Below are 21,494 nucleotides of genomic sequence, written 5' to 3'. Positions count from 1 at the left end.
CAAAATAGTTTTTGAGCTCTCATGCAGTAAACACAGAATTTCTGCCCTGATCATTTTTGCCAAAGGGGCCCATTCCAAAGTGACCAGAGCTGGAAAGAGTAAAGCTCATGCTTAATGCTGCTGCCTAGGGCTTCTGCTGGGGGGGGGGGGCAGGTTGCCTGGCTTATGACAGACCCTTGAGCCCCACCCTGGTTGTGGTCTGTGCAGGCCGAGGCTGTGAAAAGCCCCGCATTCAATCAGCGGCTGGTTCGTTCTTCAGGTGTCCTGGTCTGCTAGCCTTCATCCAGCAGTGAGCAAAACAAATACTGGGTGCGATCAGGGGAGTTAATGATTGATCCTGCCCCAGCACGCTGGGGTTCCACAGCTGTGGCGCTCCACTCCGGCCCTGATGTTAGCTGGCTTCTGGGAGCTAACATGCTTCCCCATCTCTCTGTAGCTGCAATTGTGGGTTTGCTGGGTGGACTAGAGTTTGCCAGTGCCCGCAAGACTGAGCCGCTGAGCAGTTCCAGCGACCAGCCTCTCTTCCGCGGAGCAGATCGCTATGACTTTGCTATTGTCATCCCTGCGGGTGGCATTGACTGTTTCTGGCAGTTTGCACACCAGAGCGGCTATTTCTACTTCAGCTATGAGGTAGGTGCCTGGGAAGGAGGGGGGCTGCTCAGCTGCTTCTAAAGCAAATGGCCGGGCTCCTGCCCCAGGGAAGGGCAAGGGAGCCGGACTGGAGATGTGGCTTAGAAGAGTGTTGGTGCCCACTGGAGAACCTCTGTTTGAACCACATACAGGGTATGCACTGGACGCGCCTAATGCTGACTAGCCCGTTCCTTGGAAAAACAGCTGGTGAAGGGGTGTGTGGGGGGTGGGTGGGGGGAATCAGCTATTGGGAAGCCAGAGTTGGCGGTCTGCCCTGTCTTCATTGCTACCTTGGCAAAATTAACATCAGTCAGCTTCCATTTTTAACTCGTGTCCTAGTACTAGTAAAAGTTATAATCCACTTTAAAAAATTAAGTGCTGTACAGAGGAGGTGACTTGCTATATTTTACTAGAACGGTATATGAATATGCACATTTTTGTGTTTCATATCATTCTTCACTACTCAGCTATAATGAAAACAAAATGTGGCAGGTTCTTGTAGGTTATCCGGGCTGTGTGACCGTGGTCTTGGTATTTTCTTTCCTGACGTTTCACCCGCAGCTGTGGCAGGCATGTTCAGAGGAGTAACACTGAAGGACAGTGTCTCTGTGTGGCAGGAATCTTCTCTGTTGCCAGGTAGAAGACTGGAGCCTTGCAGTGTCCTTATCTTAAACTGACTGCCTGACTCCTGTTTGCACAAACCTGGCTCAAGGCAGAGCCAGCTTGAGAACTTCAGGTGTTCATGCTGAACCCTTATCAGACACAAGTGCACACAAAACCTACCGGCACCGGGTGGTGGTGGGGGATTACTGTTTCAGCCGTAGTTGCAGATTTTGAAGCTCATGTTGGGCAGAGGCAGGAGCCTGCCATCCCTGTCCACCATCTTACCCTCGCACTGGGGGAAGGAATTAAACGTTTGGAGCAAGTGCAGAGTCAGCAATGTGGGGCTGCTGCATCAACCACAGGCTGCCTTGACTCAGCACCCGCCCTCCAAGGTTTTTGCTGGGTTAATGCCTCCCCCCTGCAACAAGGTCTCCTCTTTTGCCAGTGCTTCAGCATATCACTTGATGTTTGGCTCTGAAGACCACGTGACCACTACTGCTTAGAATGCAAGACACTTCCTGTCTCAGGGTGTTCCAAGAAAAGCAGATCAGCCCTCTTGGAGCACAATCAGGCCAGGCAACAGGTGTGTAGGCAAATAAATGAGCATTTTCTAAGGAACAGGTGCCTGGAATTGCTCCTGGCAGGTAAACTACAACAGCAGCAACTCTGCCAGAAAGGAAATATCTTCTACAGCCCTTGTTATCTGCCTCTTGCTTGTAGGTGCAATGGACCTCGGGGCTGGGCCATGACAGACACATCCTGGCTACTGCAAATGACCCCAACAGCCTTCATCTCGGCTCCTCCCAGGATGTGCGAGGACAGATCAACTTCCCAACCAAAGAGACAGGTGTGGCGTTTTTGGCTTAGATCCAAAATGCAGTAGCCAACGCTCACAACCCCTCAGGGGCTGGTGGGCTATAGCTAGGCTTGCCCAGCCATGGAAACAGGAGCCTGGTAACCCTCAAGGCTGCTGGACTGATTTTTAAGCCTCTGATCCAAGCCACAATAATCTTGTTCTCCAGTTTCCCTGGCTGAGTGACAGGAGACAAAGACTGGAGGGCTTCGGGAGTCTCAGGAAACTTGGAACAGAGTTCTAATCCAGCCTTTGCATACCAGGAGACAGAAGCATTGTGGCTCAAAGGGGAGAAGCAGAAGTGCTAACTTGCAGCCTTATGGCTCCGCATGATTCTAACCCTCTCGTACAGGTTTCTACCAGCTGTGCCTGAGCAATCGGTACAATCACTTTGGCTCTGTGCAAGTTTATCTCAACTTTGGGGTCTTCTATGAGGGCTTTGACTTACAAAACACACCAGAACTTCAGAGGAAAAGATTCAATGACACGCTGGAGGCAATTGAGGTAACTATCTTAAACCCCAAACAAATCAAACTCAGACAGGGATAACGCTGGCAGCAGTTACTTAAAAGGGTTAGGAAAGAGAATGCATGCACTTCTCCAGTCCCTGTTCTGAAGGGGTAGGGAATCACAAGGGAGGCGTCCCTAGGTGTGTGGTGTGTGGCTCATAGCCTAAGCTTGGTCCCTCTAAAAACACAACTGGGGAGGGTTGGGGGCCAAAACTGACCAGCTCCTGCTCTGTTACAGGCAAGCACCAGGAAGGTGACAGGCCAGGTCTTCCACATGTGGCGCTTCTATAACTTTGCTCGGATGAGGAGGGGGGTGGATTACTTCCTTGTCCAGGCCAACTACAACTATGTGAACTGGTGGTCAGCAGCCCAGACTCTGGCCATCATTCTCTCTGGTGTCCTTCAGCTGTACTTCCTCAAGCGCCTCTTTACTGCACAGCCTGCTAAGAAGCCGCTCTGCTAGACCTTCATGGAGCAGCAAGAACCCCGGCAGGCTGAACCCGCGTAATCAAGTAAAGCAACTTAACCTGACGATGGCAGTCCTTCTGGTTTAAACCCATGTTACAAATATAAAATGTTTCACCCTTACAAATAAGGGTGCAGTATGAATACCCATATGCACTTGATTACTTGGCCCCTTACAGAGGTAGCATTTCTATCATTAGACAAATATGGCTGCAGCGAATGTAGGACAGAGGGATGTTCTGGCTGCCTCTTCCCCTGGAGAAAAGGAAAAAGCTGCATCCTGGTCAGCTTCAAGATGACCACAGGAATAAGACAAAGTATAAAACATAGTTTTACTTTGTAGAAGTCAGACTGGTGGCAATTTGCTTTCCTACAAACAGGCACGGTTCTTACTGCACTGAATAACGCCAGACAGACATATCTGCGGCCTGTCCCCCCACCACCCCCGTCCCAGACACTGCACAGCCAGGCCAGCCAAGGTATGCATGGAAAGATGGAGAGAGACCAGTTGGCAGTTTCAGTCAGATCCTCTGGTTCCCATCCCAGGCAAGGTCCTTGAAGCCTCCTGCCCCTTCAGTTAAGTCAGTGTCTCCTCGTGGCGTATGTACTCCCCGATGTCTGCTTGATGAAACACAACAATGGCCATCGGGTCCACCTTCCGGCACTCCTGAGTGGACTTGGCAGCCACTCCAAAGCCCTGGGAAAGCCAAACAAAGCGAGGCAGGCAGTGAGACACTCTTCACCCACCCAGATCCAAAGACTTGCCCCTCCACCTGCTGTAACTCACCAAGGGGACGTCAGCCATGGAATACACCACCACTCCCTGGTACTGGGCTGTGCTCTCTGTAATACGCCCCAAGCCAGATTTCAGTATGTGGTTCCCATAAAGGAAGGACTGTTCTGAACCAGGTTTTACCCACACTTTGTACTGTAGAAGAGAAAAATCCAAATATTTGATATGGCTGTGAATAACCAGGCACAAACTGCCTAACCTTATCTGGTTGGTGGGAGGGGGGTTTCCTGTACCACCGGTGGGCCCAAACCCTCCCATGCTCACCTTAATTTGACACAGTCAAAAAGTCATGCCCACCAGATCCCCAAGTATTGCAAAGCCGTGTTTGATCTTTGAACGAGTCATTGTTTGGCCTTCCATCTCATGCCTCTCGACTTGTGGTGGGCAAAATGCCTTCCCCCGTGGAAATAACACAGGCCGTCGCCACCCCAAACAGGTCAAAGTCTCTCAAACCAAAGCCTTTACCTTAGCGTAGGGGGCAAGATAATCCAAGGCAGTAACGTGGAGCCGGAACTTCTGGGTTTTGGTAAACTTGCCAAAGCAGGTGCCCAGGGCCACCAGGTTCTCCCGGGGGATGTTGGTGGCCAGTTTCAGGATCTTCTCACTAAGCAACAGAACGGACAGAGGGTTTCGGCCTCCCTCCGACACTCTGCAGCGAGTCCTGAAGCAGGGCCCAGGTGGGGCGCCTCAGGAGCCCGAGGGAAGTCCAAGCTGCAGCCCCTGAGTGCCAGAACCGGCAGGGCAGCGGGCTGGCTGCGGCCGCAGCGGGGGTCCTGCAGCAGCCTCGTACAGGGATTAGGGACGCCCCCCTCCCCCCCCGTGCAACGAAGGGCTTCTCTCCAGCACGCCAGCAGGTAGGGTTGCCAGGTCCCTCTTTGCCACTGGTGGGAGGCTTTTGGGGGCGCAGCCTGAGGAGGGCGGGGTTTGGGGAGGGGAGGGGCCTCAATGCCATAGAGTCCAACGGCCAAAGCGGCCGTTTTCTGCAGGTGAACGGATCTCTATCGGCTGGAGATCAGTTGTAATAGCGGGAGACCTCCAGCCAGTGCCTGGAGGTTGGCAACTCTACCAGCAGGGCGCGCGGAGCCCCGAGGCCGAAGGGCCCACCCCAGCGAGCCCCCGCCCGCCCGCCCGCCCGCGCGCACCTGAGGTAATAGACGCGGTCCTTGTGCAGGCGGAAGCAGTAGGCGCCGTCGGGCCGGTCCACCAGCAGCTGCAGGTTCTCGCCCACGCTGGAGAGGGGGACAAAGAGAGGGGGGGGCGTCGGGTCAAGGCCCCGCGGGAGAGGCGGCGGGGGGGAGGGGGGAGGGGGGAGGCGGCCCCGGGCCCGGCTTACTATCTGGCGAGCTTCTCGAAGAGCGCGCGCGTCTCCTCCTCCGTCAGCGGCCGCATCGCCCCGCCAGCACGCGCAACGGCGGAGAGAGACCGGAAGCAGCGACCCAGGGACCGGAAATGCCAACCGCCAACTGGGTCCGGCAGAAACCGGCGCCGGCAGTTCCGGGGCCCGTAGCAAGGGGAGGGGCCGCGAAAAGGAAGGGACGGCGTCCGCCCCGCCTTCGAGAAGGGGTAACTTCCGCCGCACGCACGCACGCACGCAGGCACGCACGCAGGAGCGGCGCTTGCCCGGAAATCCGGCCCGCCGAGGGAGTGGGCGCCGCCGCCGCCGCGGTTGCCATAGCGACCACTTCCTGCTCCACGTTCGAGCGCGATGGCGGCGATGGCGGCGATGGCGGCGGCGGGGCCCGGCGGCGGGGCCGACGTGGAGGAGGCGAGCCTGCTGGCCTGGCTGTTCCGGGGGGCGGCGGCGCCGGCGGGGGACGCGGAGCTGCCGGCCTACCTGGCCGAGCTGTCGGGGCTGGGCCTGGAGGTGCTGCGGCGGGAGCCCGGCCGGCTGGCGGAGGAGCGGGCGCAGCTGGGCGCGCAGACGCGGGCCTTGGCCTTCGCCCACTACAAGACCTTCATCCGCTCGGCCGAGTGCACCGCCGGCACCCGCCGCGGCTTCGCGGGCATCGAGCAGGGCCTCGACCGCCTCCTGGGCCGCCTGGCGCCCTTCGCCCACACCTGCCGGTGGGGCTCGGGGGGGGGGGGCGGGGGGGTGGCGCGTGCGGCCGGCCCGCCAGCCAGCCAGGCCTCGGCTTCCCAGCCAGGGCCTGACCCGGGTCTCTCCCCTCCCGCAGGAACTTCTCCCGCGAGGCCGAGCAGATCGCCCTGAGCCGCCGCATGAACAGCCTGACGCTGAACCGCCACACCGAGATCCTGGAGGTGCTGGAGATCCCGCAGCTGATGGACACCTGCGTGCGCAACAGCTACCACGAGGAGGCCCTGGGGCTGGTGGCCTACGTCCGCCGCCTGGAGAAGAAGCACGCCGACATCCCCGTCATCCAGGTGCGGCACGGCACGTCCCGCTCCAGGGCTGGCGAGGCAGATCTGCGGCAGCAGCACCCTCGGCCCTGGCATCCCTTTTAATCCAGGACTGTCGCTTCTGTGTTTCAATCCTGGGTCGTTCGCTTAAGCATATCTGTATCCCTTTGTCGTTGCGGGGGTGGGGGGATTGTTTGCTGGAGAGGGCCAGCTTGTTGGTTTACATTGCTGCTTATAAAAATAAATTCCAGCAATACGCTTCATACTTCTCTGATGGCTAATGTTACAATAGAAAGTAAAGTAGACCATGGTCGTCTGGGGGAGTTCTGGCTGGTTTCTGGCAGACTGTACACACCTGTTAACTGCTGGGATTTAGTGAAAAAATGCTGGCTTAGATGGTTATTAGTAAGATCTTAGCAAGAAACACTTTATGTTCTTAAGTAAGAACTGCAAGTTTAAGATTAATTGACATAATGTAGTGTTAGCAGCTAAGAGCTTCTGTGTTTTGCTGACTCTTGGAGATTGGAGTGAAAATAAAGTAGCCAATGCCAGACCAGCCAGCCATCTCCCAGCTTTCCAGAGATGTCTGCTAGGGGCTTGCTATACTGTGTAGGATGTTCATTATCTTTCTTTGTTTCCGCAGGGTATAGTGGCAGAGGTGCGCCAGTCGACACAGCTCATGCTAACCCAGCTGATCCAGCAGCTGCGCACCAACATCCAGCTGCCAGCCTGCTTGCGGCTTATTGGCTACTTGCGCTGCATGGACGTTTTCACGCAGGCCGAGCTGCGCATCATGTTCCTACAGGCACGGGATGTCTGGCTGCGCTCCATCCTCGCTGCAATCCCGGATGACGACCCCTACGTACACATCACCAAAACCATCGAGGCATGCCGCGTCCACCTCTTCGACATCATCACCCAGTACCGGGCCATTTTTGCAGACGAAGAGCCACTCATGCCTTCTGGGCAGGATGCCCTCAATGAAAGTGCCATCTTCCATGGCTGGGTTTTGCAGAAGGTGTCTCAGTTTCTGCAGGTCCTCGAGCGTGACTTGCAGCGCGGAGTGGGTGGACGTCTGGACTCCCTCCTTGGCCAGTGCATGTACTTTGGCCTGTCCTTTAGTCGTGTGGGAGCAGACTTCCGGGGTCAACTGGCCCCCATTTTTCAACGAGTGGCACTGCAAACGTTTCAGAAAGCTGTGCAGGAGGCTGTGAACAAATTCCAGGAGGAAATGAACTCCTACACGCTGATCTCGGCGCCTGCTGTCCTGGGCAGCACAACCCCTGTGGCAGTCCCGACTGCCCAACCAGCCACGCTCCAGCCTCCCATGGTGCTTCTGGACTTCCCACCACTTGCCTGCTTCCTCAACAACATCCTGGTGGCCTTCAACGACCTGCGTCTCTGCTGCCCAGTGGCTCTTGCTCAAGACGTGGCAGCTGCCCTGGAGGATGCACTAGGCCAGGTGAGGCTCTCCTTCCCTTGTGTTTCAGGGGTTGGAAGAAAGATTCCCAGTGTCTTGGTGACAGAATGGAATGTGTAGAGGCAGCTGGTGGGGTGGGCCGGGTTCCAGCCTTTGGTGGGGGTTGCTTTATTCCTGTTCTGTATCCTGCTATTGTTGTCTGTCTACAGGGGGGAAACAAGTGGTTTCAGCCACCCCGGGAACAATCCTAAGCAGGTCTACTCAGAAGTAAGTCTGGGGCTTACTGCTGGGCTAGCATTCTTAGAATTGCAGCCCCAGTTATTGTGAATGTCCCGGAGCAACTAGCTGGAAGTCCAAGAGTGAATTTTGTCCCGTTCATCTGCTAATAGAACTTTCCTCACCATGCAAGATAAGAGTTTCCAATCTCTTTCTTCAGGCAACAAAGGTCATCCTGGCTTTCCACCGGGCGGAGGAGGTGGCTTTCAGTAGCCGAGAACAGGAATTGTTTGTTCAGTTCTACATGACGTTTTTGGAAGATTTGGTGCCCTATCTCAACCGGTGCCTCCAGCTGCTCTTTCCACCAGCCCAAATTGCACAGACTCTGGGTATGGCTGCCTTTGCTTGGGGGTGGTGGCATTTTGGAAGGCAGGAAGTGCCTTCTAGGCACCCTATGAAGCCCCACTGTGTTGCTACCCACTGGCCATACTAGCTAGAGGGCAGGGGAAGAGGTCCTGATCGGCGCTTGACTGGGAAGATCTTGTGGAAGGAGTTTTGAATTTTACAATTTGAGTGCTTGGGGGGGGGGCATTGGGAGCAGTTTTGAAGAGCTGTGTTTGGGCCTTGACAGTTTGACCTAAATGTATGACTTCTGGTTTCTGGTCTTTGCCTTTTCTCCCTTTTCCTACTAGGTGTTCCCCCTACTCAGTTGCAGAAATATGGGAACTTTGGCTGTGTGGATGAGCACATCATCCAGAAGCTCCTGGCCCCGATCCTGCCTGACAAAGAGACAGTCTTTCCCCTGGATAAGGAGGAAGGGATGGCTCAGGAGAGCCCAACAGCATCTCCATTGGACTTGGAACTCCCTGCGTCGGTACAGGAAGCTGCAGGCGGCTCCTCAGTTCCTGTTTCAGAAGCAGAAGGGGGCAGCCAGGTCTCTTGGGGCGCCGAGGAGGTCAGACTCCCCCCTGCCCCAGAATAGTTCTCCCGGAACTGTTCCTGCTTTCTGAGCTGCTGTGGTGTGCTTTTCTGCAGAGGGGAGCTATCGGATGCGTTGCCAGCTGTGGCCAGGACTCGGCTTCTGAGTTTTACTTCTGAGTCCCCTTTGGGCATGCAAGAAAATTACTGGAAAGAACAAAGTTGTGTATAAATGCTGCCCTGTGCTTGTGAGGAGGGAGGACAGAACTGGATGTCAGTCAATATGTTAGAAAGAGGTGGGTCAGAGTCTCAATAAACTTCAAAACCATTGTGTTTGTTGGTCCCTGGTCTTAACTGGGGGGTGGGGGGAAGGAGGTATATTCTCCATGCCCATCCCTTCCTTTTCAGTTAGATTTTTTTTTTAATTTTCCCTTTGTTCATCCCTTGGAAGTTAAGGCCTAGTCTAAGACAGGGATCAGCATGACTCGTGAGTGTACTGAAGGAAGCAAGAAACAGAAGGGGGGTCATTTCAAAGCCGGAGAAGCAAAACAGTACAAGTGCTGGCAAAGAAGGATGGTGAAGGGCGGGAGAAGCATTGTGCTAAAAACATTGTGGCAAACTATAAATATACCTCAAGAGGGAGGTTGGGTTGGTAGGAGACGAGGCCTATTCAGTGTGGTTCACAATGGAAAAAACAAACATTTAATAATTTTGACAAATAACTAAAATTATCCATATGAAAAAGACAGGGAGGTAGTGGAAAGGCTGCAGAAATTCTTTGCAGAGGCTGCTAGACCAGTGATCTTGCTTGAACCACTCGTTTTGGGAAAGATGGCTGAAAAACTGCTGGTGGGGGAGATCTGATTTGGCCTTCCTCAGGCCTGCAAGCAACCCTCTTTCTATTATCCCAAGTGACCAGCCACAGGGGGCTTAGAAGGCATTTGAATGGAGACGAGGAGTGAAAATTAAGATTGGTGGCAACAGCCAAGAATCCTTGCTTGACAGGGTGTATCTTCCTGTCTGGGGGAAGCCAGACAGACATTAGCCTGGCTTGCAGCCTCTCTCCTGTCTCTTGAAACACTGCAGGCAGGGGGGCGGGCACTGAAGGTGTTCATTGGGGCTCTTAGGGAGACCGGGCTAGACTGTGCTCCAGCCAGGAGCTGGCTCGGGATCATGCAATGCTGGCTTCTTGCCACTGTGTGTGGGTTAAGTGCCGCCAAGTTGCTTCCAACTCATGGCGACCCTCTGAATCAGTGCCCTCCAAAACGTCCTATTAACAGCCTTGCTCAGCTCTTGCAGACTGCGGTCCGTGGGTTCCTTGATGGAGTCAATCCATCGCATGCTGGTCTTCCTCTTTTCCTGCTGCCTTTGACTTTTCCTAGAATTATTGTCTTTTCCAGTGACTCGTGTCTTCTCATGATGTGACCAAAGTACGACAGCCTCAGTTTGGTCATTTTACCTTCTAGGGCAGTGGTTCCCAACCTTTTTTTGACCAGGGACCACTAGGACTTTTTTTGTTTGGTGCAGGGACCCCAAGGTTCAAAATAAAAATTCCGAGAATTTGAAAATAAACTTTAATCATAACTGTTAGTTAAACATTAAACTTAGAATAATATTTGAATATGTTTTTTTAAAATGGAGAATTTTTAATTGAAAGTATTAATTTATTATGGGTTTATAACTTTGTTTCGTGGACCTTAATTTAGTTCTTGCGGACCCCTGGGGGTCCGTGGACCCCCGGCTGGGAACCAGTGTTCTAGGGAGAGTTCAGGCTTGATTTGATCTAGAACCCACTGATTTGTTTGGTGGCTCACAGTACCCATAAAACTCTCATCCAACACCACAGTTCAAAGGAATCTATTCTTTCTGCTAGCTTTCTTCATTGCCCAACTTTCACACCCCTGCATAGTAATAAGGAATACTATAGTGTGAATTAACCTGATCTTGGTTGCCAGTGACCCATCTTGACACTTATGCCTCTTTTCTAGCTCCTTCAGGGCTGCCCTTGCCAGTCTCAGTCCGATTTCTTGGCTGCAGTCTCCCTTTTGGTTGATGAGGGAGCCAAGGAGCAGAAAGTCTTCCAACAATTTCAATTTCTTCATTGTCCACCTTAAAGTTGAGTGATTCCCCAGTAGTTTGCCTTCCCGGTGTTCAGCTGTGGTCCTGCTTTGGCACTTTCTCACTTTCAGCAGTGGTCGTTTCAAGCCTTTGCTATTTTGTGGCGTCCCCTGCCTGTCTCAGACTGCTCAGGTTCTTCCACACCAGTTTCCCCTCCGACTTCACCCAACCCGGCTTTCCTGATGCTAGGAAACGTTGTGCGCGTAGATCGAAGAGTTTAGGGGGTGGAAAGGCGTCCCTGGCCCGACAACGCGAGCAAAACTACGCTTCCCGGCAGCCGCTGCGCGGCGCCGGCACGTGGGGGGGGGGCCGGCCAAGAGCCCTCGCGTGCCCTTGGCCGGCGCTCCTTGCTGGCTTGCGGGCATGGGGCCGCGCGGCGTGGGCTGGTGTCGGGCGCTGGCGGGCGGTGCCCTGCGCGCGGCCTCGTGGTGCTCGGCGCGGCCGGAGAAGGAGCGCAGCTACTGGCGGGCGCTGCGTCGGCGCGTGCTGGGCCCGCCGGTGCCGCCCTACGGCCACGTGTGCCAGGCGGGCGACCCGGTGCTGCGGGGGGCGGCGGCGGCGGTGGAGGCGGGGGCGGCGGGGGGCGCGGAGGTGCGGGCGCTGGTGGCGGCGCTGGTGGGGCTGATGCGGGCGGAGGAGGGCTGCGTGGCGCTGAGCGCCCCCCAGGTGGGGGTGCCGCTGCAGGTGTTCGTGGCCGAGTTCCCCGAGCGCCTCTTCCTGCAGACGCCGCCGGGCGTGCGGGAGGCGCGGCAGATGAGCCCCTTCCCGCTCCGCGTCTTCGTCAACCCGGCCCTCCGCGTGCTCGACTCGCGCCTGCTGGCCTTCCCCGAGGGCTGCAGCAGCATCCGCGGCTTCTCGGCCATCGTGCCCCGCTACCAGGCCGTGCACGTCGCAGGTAGGCTTCGTCCCGTGCGGGGAGGGGGTGCGCCTCTGCTGGGGAGAGACGCCGCCCCTGCAGGGGAGGCCGGCTGGGCCCTGCCGGGCAGGCCGTTGGGCGGCCGCCCTCGGGAAGGCTCCCGGGGTGGTGGCTCGCCAGTCGGGCCTGTTGCGATTAAAGCGCCTTCAGCGCACCAACTGGCCACTTTGGGCAGGGAAGGGCGGTGGGGGGGAGGGGGCATGGCCGTAGAGCTGCCGCAAACGGCTAAGGCAGGGGGATGTGGCAGGCAGCATTCTCCGTAGGAGAGCTGGCGTTGCTGCTGTGCCAACCTTACCCATGTGGGGCGGTATTAAACAGACGGTGCTTCATTTGGTACCCACCAGCAACGAATGGGCAAGGCGTCAGCCATCTCTGTCTAGCCCCAATTGAGACTGCAGCACAATCTCCCCTCCCCCATTGCTCACAGGCCTGAATGAAGCCGGAGAGGAGACTGCCTGGCAGGCCAGCGGCTGGGCGGCCCGCATCATCCAGCATGAGATGGACCACCTCCAGGGGATCCTTTACGTCGACAGGATGGACAGCAGAACTTTTACAAACGTGCACTGGGCTGAGCTGAACGACTGAAGTGGGGGGGGGGCAGCTTTGTCTCCAGCTTTTGGAAGGGGCCACTGAAACTTTTGCGTGTGTATGTGGGGCGGGGGGGTCCTGTCCACAAAGGGTGGGGGGTGGTAATTAGTCACTACCCAGCCACCCAAGCCATCTCTTGGCACTGCAGCAGTTTTAGGGGCCTGACCGAAGTGGCGCATTGTGACTTGCTGCAAGCTGTCCTGCAGCAGAGGGTGCCTGTCGCCAGCTGCAGCCACTGCCCCTGCATTCTGTTGTGACTATCCTGCTGTTGCTCGTTGGAGGCAGGCGCTGATTGCCCTGGGGGAAACGGGGTCAGTAATGTGTACATACACTGCTATGCGAGATGAAGCCTGGCAGAGGTAGGCCAAGGCTGCTTAGCAGCCCCCCACCCCTTTCCACCAGCAGGGAACCAACGGTGCTGCAGAGCCTTGCATCAGAAGTGCCGAATGAAGGTTTTGACAATGGACAAGGCAGGGCCTGCACATTGTAATAAACAGCCAGCCTTGTGTGTTTGGTCCTGTCTTAGTAACAAGCAAACTGAATACATAAAGAAGCAAATGCCATGGTTTTCAAGGTTTTTATTTTTTCCATAGTCTCTTTCACCAACACAAGGATCCGCTAGAATTATGTACACTGGGCAAGAAAGGGGAAGGGGGTGGTGACACTCTTTTGTGTGCAAAACCACTTCACTGAAACAGCCAGACGTTCTCGCAACCAGTCAGCGGGGGGCTTCCATTCAGCTTCCCCCACCATCACTCCACCAAAGCACCCCAGCCTTCCCCATAAGAGCTCGGACTAAAGCCCAGTCCAGACTGAGAGAGACTGGGCACCGATAGAACAAGGTAGCTGTTCACCTCTTGGAAAACCGTGTTGCCAGAGTAGTGCCTATCACCAGCCAGTTATGGCAGAAGGCCACCGTGGGGAGCAGAACAGGACAACTCTTCCCCCCACCCACTCCCGGGTGGGAGAGCAAGGCCCCTGTTCCTTGGCTTTCAGAAGATCCAAGCATGAGGTTTGGAAGCCACTGAGGGTCACAATTCTTCCAATTCTGCAACGGGGACTTTGCACATATTTGCCCTGCCCGATTGGCCGAGGGAGGATTCCTTTAGGGTCCACATCCTGCACGGCAGACCCAGCTCGGTCACTTTCCTTGGCGGAGGGCAGGCTGGGCTTCCTGGAGCAGGGCTCCAGGCTCCCAAGTGAGCGTCTGCCTTGGTGCCCCGAGGGCAGGACTCAACACTGTCGGGCCAGGAGAGCTGTGCGACGCATCAGCCGCCTGAACTAGGCAAGGGTCTCACTGGCAGAGGGGCCAAGTCCACTTCAAGCCAGGCACCGCAGCATTTCCAACTGCCAGGAGTGAGTGACGGCCCCCAGAGAGTGCAGCATGTGTCCCCCTCTCCCCACCCACTGGTCCAGTCCTCTTCTTGGGGAGGCGTGTGTGAAGTACCAGCCCAAAGAGGGCCTCAGGAAACGGACTGGGGGCGTGGCAGAGCTTTGGGATAGTTTTTACTTACATAAACAGAACCAAACAGCATAAATTAAAAAGAGACGGAGCAAGAGAGCGAGCCGGGGCCTTGGAGGGAAGGGTTCGGCAGGGGGCCAGTCCTTTGCACGCCGCTGCCCCGCTTCGCTCCACAGGTGAACGGGGGCCCAAAGTGCAGATGGGCTCAGTACGAAGCTGGGTGCTCCCCTCTACTTGGCACTGCCCGCTGTCAGCAGAAAAGGCTTCCTACGTGCCGGGCTGAGGCCAACCTCTCTCCCGCGGCTGCCCCTGGGAAAAAACTTCAGCCCTCTTGGCCAAAGTCCTCTGTGAATTTCTTCACCTTCAGGAGATCCTCTGCATTGACAGTGGGACGGGTCGTGGCCAGCGAACGCAGCATGTCCGACTGCAGTGACAAAAGGAAGGTTAAGCGATGGGGGTGGAGACAGAAAGATGGGTGCGTGTGTTTGTCAGCCATGGCCACGAAAGGCAAAGTGACTCAACCCACCCCCCCATGGGGAATGGTGCCTTCAGTTGCACAGTGCCATTTCCAAGTGATGACTTTTGGGGATATGGCTAGCAACGAGCACATTGGAATTTGTGTCAAATACAGCAGTGAGCCACCATTGAGCACGTTGGTGCTTGGCTCCCCGGCAGACAGTGGAGGCCCTCTCTCACTCAACTCACCATGCAGACGATGGGCTCACACAGTTTGTCCCCAGGAACCTCCATCCATGTCATTTCAGCAGCACCAGGGTCTCCGGGGGAACACGGGGTCAGCAGGTCTTCTACAATCATGCCAGGAGTCGTGCGGGAAGGCCCACAGACCTATGAGGACAGGAGGGATCCCTGAGGTGGACCAGCCAACCTCCAAGCTCTCAGGGCCCAGGAGGAAAGGCACAGGGGGAAAGGGGGCACCAAGCTGTGGAGTGGGGGAAGGGAAGAGGGCTCCCAGGTATCCCCATCAGCTGGGTGGTGCTGGAGGAAGGCACCACCGTGCAGGGAAGAAAGCGCTCCCCCCACCACCACACAACAGCCACTGCCCAATATTAATGCACAGCCTCCAGGAATCAGGAGGGTCTGAATAACTCTTCCCAAAAGTCAGTGTTTTGTGTCAGCGACCGAGAGGTCTCTTCCGGCAGTTACTCTGTTAAAAGGCTGAGTTGGCCCGGAAGGGAAATCTGCCTGGCAGGCTGTGAACCCACAGGGTAACTCTGGGTTGAACCGCAGCCCAAGAGGAGGGCCCTTCACGTGGCAGCAGCCACCTCCTGTCCGTACCTTCTTGAAGTGTGTGGCTGACTGCACCTTACGGACTGGCTGCATGAGGGCGTCGCGCACGATTACGCTGATGTCTGCGCCTGAGTAGCCGTCTGTCTTCCGGGCCAGTTCGTGGATGTTGGCTTCCGTAAGGCTGTGGGGGGTGTTCCCCAGGTGGAGCTTAAACATCTGGGCCCGGGCCGGCTCCTCAGGCAGTGGGATGTAAATGCGTTTCTCAAACCTACATGCAGACGCAAACGGGCAATAGTCTTCTGGCAGAGCCAGGATGCCACCTCCCCACCCCAAACTGGGGCAGAAACCCCTCTTTTTGCCCGGGGAGAGGGGTACAGACTGCCCAGCCAGTCTGCCAATGCAGCAGCACCAACAACCCCCTTCTGACTCACCCACCTTCTGCGAATAGCAGCATCCAGGACCCAAGGAATGTTGGTTGCGCCCAAGACCAAGGTGCCGTCGTTATTATTCCCAACACCTGCCAGGAAGAAAAAGCACCAAGCCACCACACTTACCTGCATGCAGCCACCTGCCAGCCACCCCCAAGCCCCCCACATCCTGATCAGAGCATGCCACGTGCAGGAAGCGTTTGCATGTGCTCTACGGTGGCACACACCAGAGTCGCTGTTCCTCCCATGCACGGATGGACCTGCCCGGGCTACGCACCCTGCATCTGCACTAGAAATTCCGTTTTGATCCTGCGAGCAGCTTCGCTTTCATTCTCGTTGCGGGAGCCACACAAGGAGTCTACTTCGTCAATGAAGATGATGGAGGGCTTATGCTGCCGGGCCAGCTCAAACAGGTTCTTCACCAGCCTAAAGCAGAAGCAGAGGGGAAGGTTCAGGGCCAGGCACAGAGGCACCCAGAAAACCAGAAGCACAGGGGCCCGCAGCCAGGCTGGGCCAAAATGTCTGCAGGGAAACACGACAGGAGTCCAGCTCTGCACAGTTCTCTTCCTTGCCTCTCTTGGTCCCGACCCACCCGACAAGCCCATCCCCCCATCCCAGGCCTCCCCACTCACTTTTCACTCTCCCCCAGCCACTTGGACATCAGGTCTGAGGAGGAGATGGAGAAGAAGGTGGAGTTGCTGGCTTCGGTCGCTACCGCCTTGGCCAAATAGGACTTCCCTGTGCCAGGAGGGCCGAAAAGGAGTATCCCTCGCCACGGGGTGCGCTTACCTGGGGAACAGAAAGAGGCGTCCTTACTGGCCCATCACAATATCCCACGTGGCTACAGGACTGCAAAGGAGACCCCCAGAGCCACCCCAGCCCGTGAGGCCTTACCTGTGAACAGGTGAGGAAACTTGATAGGCAAAATGACAGCTTCCTTCAGGGCCTCCTTGGCCCCCTCCAGGCCAGCCACGTCATTCCACCGCACGTTGGGCTTCTCCATCACAACGGCCCCTGCGGCAGAAAGGCCGTTGACCCCACAGAAGCCATGCAGAGCCAACCCACTGACCCCCCCCTCGCCAAGAAGGGGTGCCCGGGAGCCTCCAGGCAGTGTCCTCTTGCTTCCGGATGCTGTGGCACTGGGTGCCACCCTGGTTCCAGCCCTAGACCCTTACCCATCAGTTGCTCTTGCAGTTTCTTCTTCTCGGGATTGTCTCCCTCGCTGTCACTGTCGCTCCTGTGGAGGGAGGCACCTGGTGAGTTGGGATGGGGCACCCCCCCCCCAGCAAGAGAGCAAGGGGCTCCTGAGATAAAGAGGCCCCTGTGCAGGCCAGCTGCAGCCTGCAAGTCTGCCCTGCCTGCAAACGGGCAGCACAGAACCTTTGCTTAGAACAACAGAGGCAGGAATGGACGGGCAGCTTTTTTTATAATGTGGCCTTGACTGGGAACGCCAGGGTTCAGCTCCAGGGCAGAATCAGCCACACATCAGCAACAGCTGGCGGCAGGAGAGGGGTCAATCCAGCAGCTCACAGAGCTGCTCCAGATCACTCCCGTCTCTGCTCTTCAAAGCCGGACTGTGCAGACCCACAAATGCCAGATTCCACACTGATCTCATTTACTGCCTAGTGAAGCGCATCAGGAGGGATCGATTCCTATCTGCGGGGCACTGGTCTGAGAACTAGATGAAGGGAGAGGGTGTGGCCGGGTTCAAATCTCACTGTTGCAGACCCAGGAAGAGCACCCAAGGCTGAACAGTAACAGGTTGAGCTGAAGAAGAAGAGTTGGTTTTTATATGCCGACTTTCTCTACCACTTAAGGGAGACTCAAACCGGCTTACAATCACCTTCCCTTCCCCTCCGCACAACAGACACCCTGTGAGGTAGGTGGGGCTGAGAGAGCTCTAACAGAGCTGTAACTTGCCCACGGTCACCCAGCTGGCTTCGGGTGGAGGAGTGGGGAATCAAACCCGGTTCTCCAGATCAGACTCCACCGCTCCAAACCACCACTCTTAACCACCACACCATGCTGAGACAGTAGGGGAAAGGTCTGATTCAGTATAAGACAGCTTCATATGTTGAGACAGTAGGGGAAAAGTCATCGTAAATGATAAGGGAACCGGGTGAAGTGCTGTGTTCCTGACACTGTGAAACTACCAGATAAGCTATACAGGAACCGAATGTTGAAGTGCCACATCTTAACATGGAACAAGGATAAAAGTTGATGCCCCAGTACAATCGGGGCTCAGTCTTTGTGCTTGTTAACGCAGGCTGAGCCGCAGCTGCAATAAAACTGTTTTCTCGACTAACGGTCTTGGGTCTCTCTCCTCCTCGAACCCCCGTTTTCCCGCAACAACGCTGAACACATCCAGCTAAGAGCCAAGTCTGGTGCTGGCCACACTGGCCTTCAGAAAACAGAGAGCTTGGCTGGGGTTGGAGCACGAAAGAGATTTTTTTTTACAATATTTTTTTCTTTTAAAAATAACAGAAAAAATAAGAAGGTAAAACTCAAAATTCAGCAACTAATTTAAAAAAAGAAAAGGAAAAATGTGTATATATAAAATAGATAAAATATATAACCGTGGTGGCAGATGGGTGCGTGGAAGACATGACTAACAGAGATGATGGATGTTGTGCCTGCATCAATTATGCAAATTAAGCCAGTCTGAGTTAACTTGCTTGATCTGCATAATTCATTCCAGTGCTCCTGGGGAGGGTCAAGGCAAGGCGGTCGTCTCCCCTGTGACCGATGGCAATCTCCTTTGGCCTTCAACACACTGTCCAGCTTCTGAGCTGCTGCCCACACGAGCTCCATCTCTTCCTGCAGCCAGAAAGGTTAGGGGGAAATGCTGGGGATGCCCCTGCCCCTCTGCACTGAAGGGCTGGACCAGGATTACCTGTGTGGCCCCAGAGAAGAGGACACGCCAGACACACCTCTGTGGACAGTCCCATCCTGGCCCCCCCGCCCACCTCTTACCCCTTGCTGTCATTCTGAGCTTCTTTGACTGGTTTCTTGCTCTGCTTCTCCTTGTTCCGCAGGTAGTCCTTCAGCTTTTCGGCCCGGTCCAGGTACTGGGCGCATTTGGCTCGGATGCTCTCCTTGGCCTTGTCACTGTGGGCATCGTCTGCAAGAGCAAGCGGGGGTGCGTGTGTCAGAAGCGGGGGTGAACGTCAGAAGAAGTGCTTCTCAAGCCAAGCTGAGGAAAAGCACCTGGTGTGCCCCCCTCCCATTGTTCAGCAGCCACAAGCGGAGCCAGGAAGCTCCTGCCCAGGGCAGATCCCCCCCCCCAACAGCACAGAGAAAAGGAGCTCCTCTGCTGGAGGTGCCTGTCAGCATCATCCCACACGTGGAGGTCACATCAAGAGGCCACAAGGATGCTACGAACCAGGGAGTGGTTCCCGCTCATCTCCCCCTCTCAGGCTGGGCCTCCCCCGGCAGCGGGACCCTGCTCCCAGCTCCCAACCCTGCCAACCCTGCCGGGAGGGTGCCAGGGGGGCCTGCCTGCCGGCCTGCCTCCACCGAGAGGCCAACTCACACTTGATGGCGTGCAAGAAGTACTCCACCGCGTGCTGGTACAGCCGCAGGGCCTCCTCGTAGTTCTTTGCTTTATCCTCCTCGGTGGCCTTCGTCACCAGATCAATGGCTTTCTGGAAGGAAAAAGAAGAAGAGGGGTTGGTTTTTACAGGCTGACTTTCTCTGCCACTTAAGGGAGAACCGAACCGGCTTACAACCGCCTTCCCTCCCCCTCCCCACCACAGACACCCTGTGAGGCAGGCGAGGCTGAGAGAGCTGTGACTAGCCCCAGGTCACGCAGCTGGCTTCGTGTGGAGGAGAGGGGGAACCAACCCCGTTCACGTGGAGGAGGAGGAGCGGGGGAATCGACCCCGCGACTCCAAACCACGCGGCCTTCCCACCGGGGGCCGCCCAAGCCGGAGCAGAGGAGAGGCCGGGCGGCTCCTTCGCTCGCCCAGCCCCCGACCCCCAGAGCAGAGGCCTCCGAGGGGGGCCTCCCGCCGCCTGGCCTCCCCCCCCCCCCCACTTCCCCGCCCGCCCGGGCAGAGGCCAGAGCCGGCCCCTCCGGGCCAAGGAGGGGGGCGGCGGGGGGGGGCAGGAAGCGCCGCACCGGGCCCGGGGGGTGGGGTGGGGGTCGTCCCCCCTCCCCGCCGCCCGAGGGGCCCCGCGCCTGACCCGGCCCAGCAGGCCGCAAAGCCGGGGCCTGGCCTGGGCGGCACGCCGGGCTACGGCGAGGCGGCCTCCCCGCCCCCCCTCCCCCGCCGCACCTGCAAGGCCGACGTGGTCATCGCATCTCCGCCCGCCCGCCGGCCGGGGCTGCCGCTGAGGCGAGCGGGGGGACGGCGGGGCCACCGGCAGGGAGGCCGCCGCAGCAGGAGGAGGAGGAGGAGAAGCGACGCCGGGCGGGCGGGCAGCGAGCGGGCGGGCTAGAGGGCCTCTCTCTGCCGGGCCTCTCTCTGCCGGGCCTCTCGCTCGCCTCCCTCCCTCCCTCCCTCGGCCGCCGCCTGCAGGCCGCGCCGGGAACAGCCAGGGCGGCCCGCGCTGGACTCGGGGCTCCTTCTGCGTGGCACGCGTGAACCCCCTCCTCAGCCAGCCCGCCGGGAGGGAGGGGCTTCGTGGGGAGGGGGCCCACCCCCACCAGGAAAGCTTTCGGCTGGAAACCCCCCCACCCCAGGGGGGAGCTGGCAACCCCCGAGCTGGAAAGCCGCCCCTCAGTCCACTCATACGACCCTAGTCCAGCCCCCGACACAGTGCAGGAAACCCACAACTACCTCCCCCACCCACACCCACCCACCCACAGTGAGCCCCCTACTCCATGGCCAGAACAGGGGGGGGATCCCCTCCAGGATCCCTGGCCAATCTGGCCTGGAGGGAAATTGCTTCCTGACCCCCAAGAGGCAATCTGCATTTCCCTGGGCATGCAAGAAAGGGCCACGAGAGCCAAACACGGACATAACCCTTCCTGCCCTCCCTCTCAGGATCTGCTGAAGGTCACAGAATCAGCCTTGCTGACAGGTGGCCATCTAGCCTCTGCTTCAAAACCTCCCGGGAAGGAAGGAGAGCCCCCCACCTCCCAAGGAAGCCCGTTCCACCGAGGAACCGCTCTCACTGTCAGAAAACACTTCCTAATGACTAGATGGAAATTCTCTTGAGTTTTCCCCAGGTGGGCCTGGAGCTCTCCCCTCCCCAAACCCTGCCCCCCCAGGTTCCACCCCCAAGTCTCCAGGAATTTCCCAGCCCTACAGGGTTCCCTGCTCCCTCCGAAGTGAGCCAGGCGTGGCATGGCAGCCTCCCCATCACTCCCCTCTGCCCGAGTTGGAACCACCCAGCCACAGCTTCAGCCCACCACGGGGACTCACGTCCTTCCCGAGGGCGGCCAGGAGTGTGCCACCGTGCCCCCTTTCTGGCAGGGCTCAGCTTGCCATGTTCCTTGGTCAGGGCCATTCATTGCAGATGGTCTGGCCGTCCCAGGAGAAGGCGAGGTGGGCTGCTCCAAAGCCGCCCTGCCACCCGTGCTCTCTCAGCACTTGCAGCTCCATTCTTTCCTGGGGGTGGCCCACCCGTTGGGGCTGTAGCAGGCACCTCAGGAGACGTCACCATAGTCAAGCCGAGTGGAAGAGTGATCAGACGCTTGTTTCTCCTGGTGACCTCAAAAAGGGAAATGGTGGCTTTTGTGGTGGGCTTGGAAAGCCCTGCTGTGTGTTCCCTGGTAGAGACTTCCGCTCTGGTGGCCGGGGATGAAATAGAGCCCGTAACACCCACCCTCTCCCCACCCAAAACAGCCATCACACGTGGACTTCCTTCACTTGATTATAAGCAGGTCCAGAGCCTTTGCCCCTTCACTTGATGTGGTTCGTGTCCCATCTGTATCAATTCCCTGGGGGTCTTTCCGCTGCAGGTGGTTCGGACGGGTTTACTCTACTCTTATCCTCACAGAGGATTAATTTTGTTACCGTCTG

General features: G+C 57.1%; 4 protein-coding genes across 4 annotated transcripts in view; 2 read left to right on the top strand and 2 right to left on the bottom strand.

Annotated features, from left to right (window-relative positions):
* Positions 1-414: 414 nt before the first annotated feature.
* Positions 415-3,058, top strand: TMED6 (transmembrane p24 trafficking protein 6). The gene is made up of 4 exons (XM_056862829.1): positions 415-630; positions 1,954-2,080; positions 2,439-2,590; positions 2,834-3,058. The coding sequence occupies exons 1-4, from the start codon at positions 415-417 to the stop codon at positions 3,056-3,058; spliced, it is 720 nt and encodes a 239-aa protein (XP_056718807.1).
* Positions 3,059-3,636: 578 nt separating this feature from the next.
* NIP7 (nucleolar pre-rRNA processing protein NIP7) lies at positions 3,637-5,245 on the bottom strand. The gene is made up of 5 exons (XM_056862794.1): positions 5,187-5,245; positions 4,996-5,082; positions 4,319-4,457; positions 3,848-3,988; positions 3,637-3,757 (listed from the first exon to the last, which is right to left on the bottom strand). The coding sequence occupies exons 1-5, from the start codon at positions 5,240-5,242 to the stop codon at positions 3,638-3,640; spliced, it is 543 nt and encodes a 180-aa protein (XP_056718772.1). The 5' UTR covers positions 5,243-5,245; the 3' UTR covers position 3,637.
* Positions 5,246-5,576: 331 nt separating this feature from the next.
* Positions 5,577-12,384, top strand: COG8 (component of oligomeric golgi complex 8). Its single transcript, XM_056862488.1, has 7 exons — positions 5,577-5,917; positions 6,028-6,235; positions 6,855-7,673; positions 8,068-8,236; positions 8,540-8,721; positions 11,202-11,208; positions 12,227-12,384. Exons 1-7 carry the CDS (start codon positions 5,577-5,579, stop codon positions 12,382-12,384), a joined length of 1,884 nt encoding a protein of 627 aa, XP_056718466.1.
* Positions 12,385-14,167: 1,783 nt separating this feature from the next.
* Positions 14,168-21,494, bottom strand: part of VPS4A (vacuolar protein sorting 4 homolog A) — a 54,552-nt gene continuing 47,225 nt past the window's right edge. The window contains exons 2-12 of the mRNA XM_056862486.1: positions 19,803-19,832; positions 19,058-19,169; positions 18,499-18,646; positions 16,701-16,762; positions 16,420-16,539; positions 16,158-16,314; positions 15,803-15,951; positions 15,533-15,614; positions 15,146-15,365; positions 14,555-14,695; positions 14,168-14,273 (exon numbers count right to left, since the gene is read on the bottom strand). Of these exons, the coding sequence (XP_056718464.1) occupies positions 14,172-14,273; positions 14,555-14,695; positions 15,146-15,365; positions 15,533-15,614; positions 15,803-15,951; positions 16,158-16,314; positions 16,420-16,539; positions 16,701-16,762; positions 18,499-18,646; positions 19,058-19,169; positions 19,803-19,823 (1,314 nt within the window). The 5' untranslated portion in view covers positions 19,824-19,832 and the 3' untranslated portion in view covers positions 14,168-14,171. The remainder of the gene's footprint in view (positions 14,274-14,554; positions 14,696-15,145; positions 15,366-15,532; positions 15,615-15,802; positions 15,952-16,157; positions 16,315-16,419; positions 16,540-16,700; positions 16,763-18,498; positions 18,647-19,057; positions 19,170-19,802; positions 19,833-21,494) is intronic.

The sequence above is a fragment of the Euleptes europaea genome, chromosome 17 (genome assembly GCF_029931775.1).
Source record: "Euleptes europaea isolate rEulEur1 chromosome 17, rEulEur1.hap1, whole genome shotgun sequence".
Taxonomy (NCBI): domain Eukaryota; kingdom Metazoa; phylum Chordata; class Lepidosauria; order Squamata; family Sphaerodactylidae; genus Euleptes; species Euleptes europaea.
This window is presented reverse-complemented; position numbering and strand designations above follow the sequence as displayed.

What these genes read in the sequence shown, in the direction of transcription:
- TMED6 (XM_056862829.1), top strand. Translation starts at nt 415, where the DNA reads ATGCTTCCCCATCTCTCTGTAGCTGCAATTGTGGGTTTGCTGGGTGGA. An exon ending in ATTTCTACTTCAGCTATGAG is followed by an intron (nt 631 to 1,953) that starts GTAGGTGCCTGG and finishes TCTTGCTTGTAG; the next exon opens with GTGCAATGGACCTCGGGGCT. An exon ending in ACACGCTGGAGGCAATTGAG is followed by an intron (nt 2,591 to 2,833) that starts GTAACTATCTTA and finishes GCTCTGTTACAG; the next exon opens with GCAAGCACCAGGAAGGTGAC.
- NIP7 (XM_056862794.1), bottom strand. Translation starts at nt 5,242, where the DNA reads ATGCGGCCGCTGACGGAGGAGGAGACGCGCGCGCTCTTCGAGAAGCTC. An exon ending in GACCGCGTCTATTACCTCAG is followed by an intron (nt 4,458 to 4,995) that starts GTGCGCGCGGGC and finishes TCTGTTGCTTAG; the next exon opens with TGAGAAGATCCTGAAACTGG. An exon ending in ATCTTGCCCCCTACGCTAAG is followed by an intron (nt 3,989 to 4,318) that starts GTAAAGGCTTTG and finishes TCTCTTCTACAG; the next exon opens with TACAAAGTGTGGGTAAAACC.
- COG8 (XM_056862488.1), top strand. Translation starts at nt 5,577, where the DNA reads ATGGCGGCGGCGGGGCCCGGCGGCGGGGCCGACGTGGAGGAGGCGAGC. An exon ending in CCGACATCCCCGTCATCCAG is followed by an intron (nt 6,236 to 6,854) that starts GTGCGGCACGGC and finishes TTGTTTCCGCAG; the next exon opens with GGTATAGTGGCAGAGGTGCG. An exon ending in TGGAGGATGCACTAGGCCAG is followed by an intron (nt 7,674 to 8,067) that starts GTGAGGCTCTCC and finishes CTCTTTCTTCAG; the next exon opens with GCAACAAAGGTCATCCTGGC.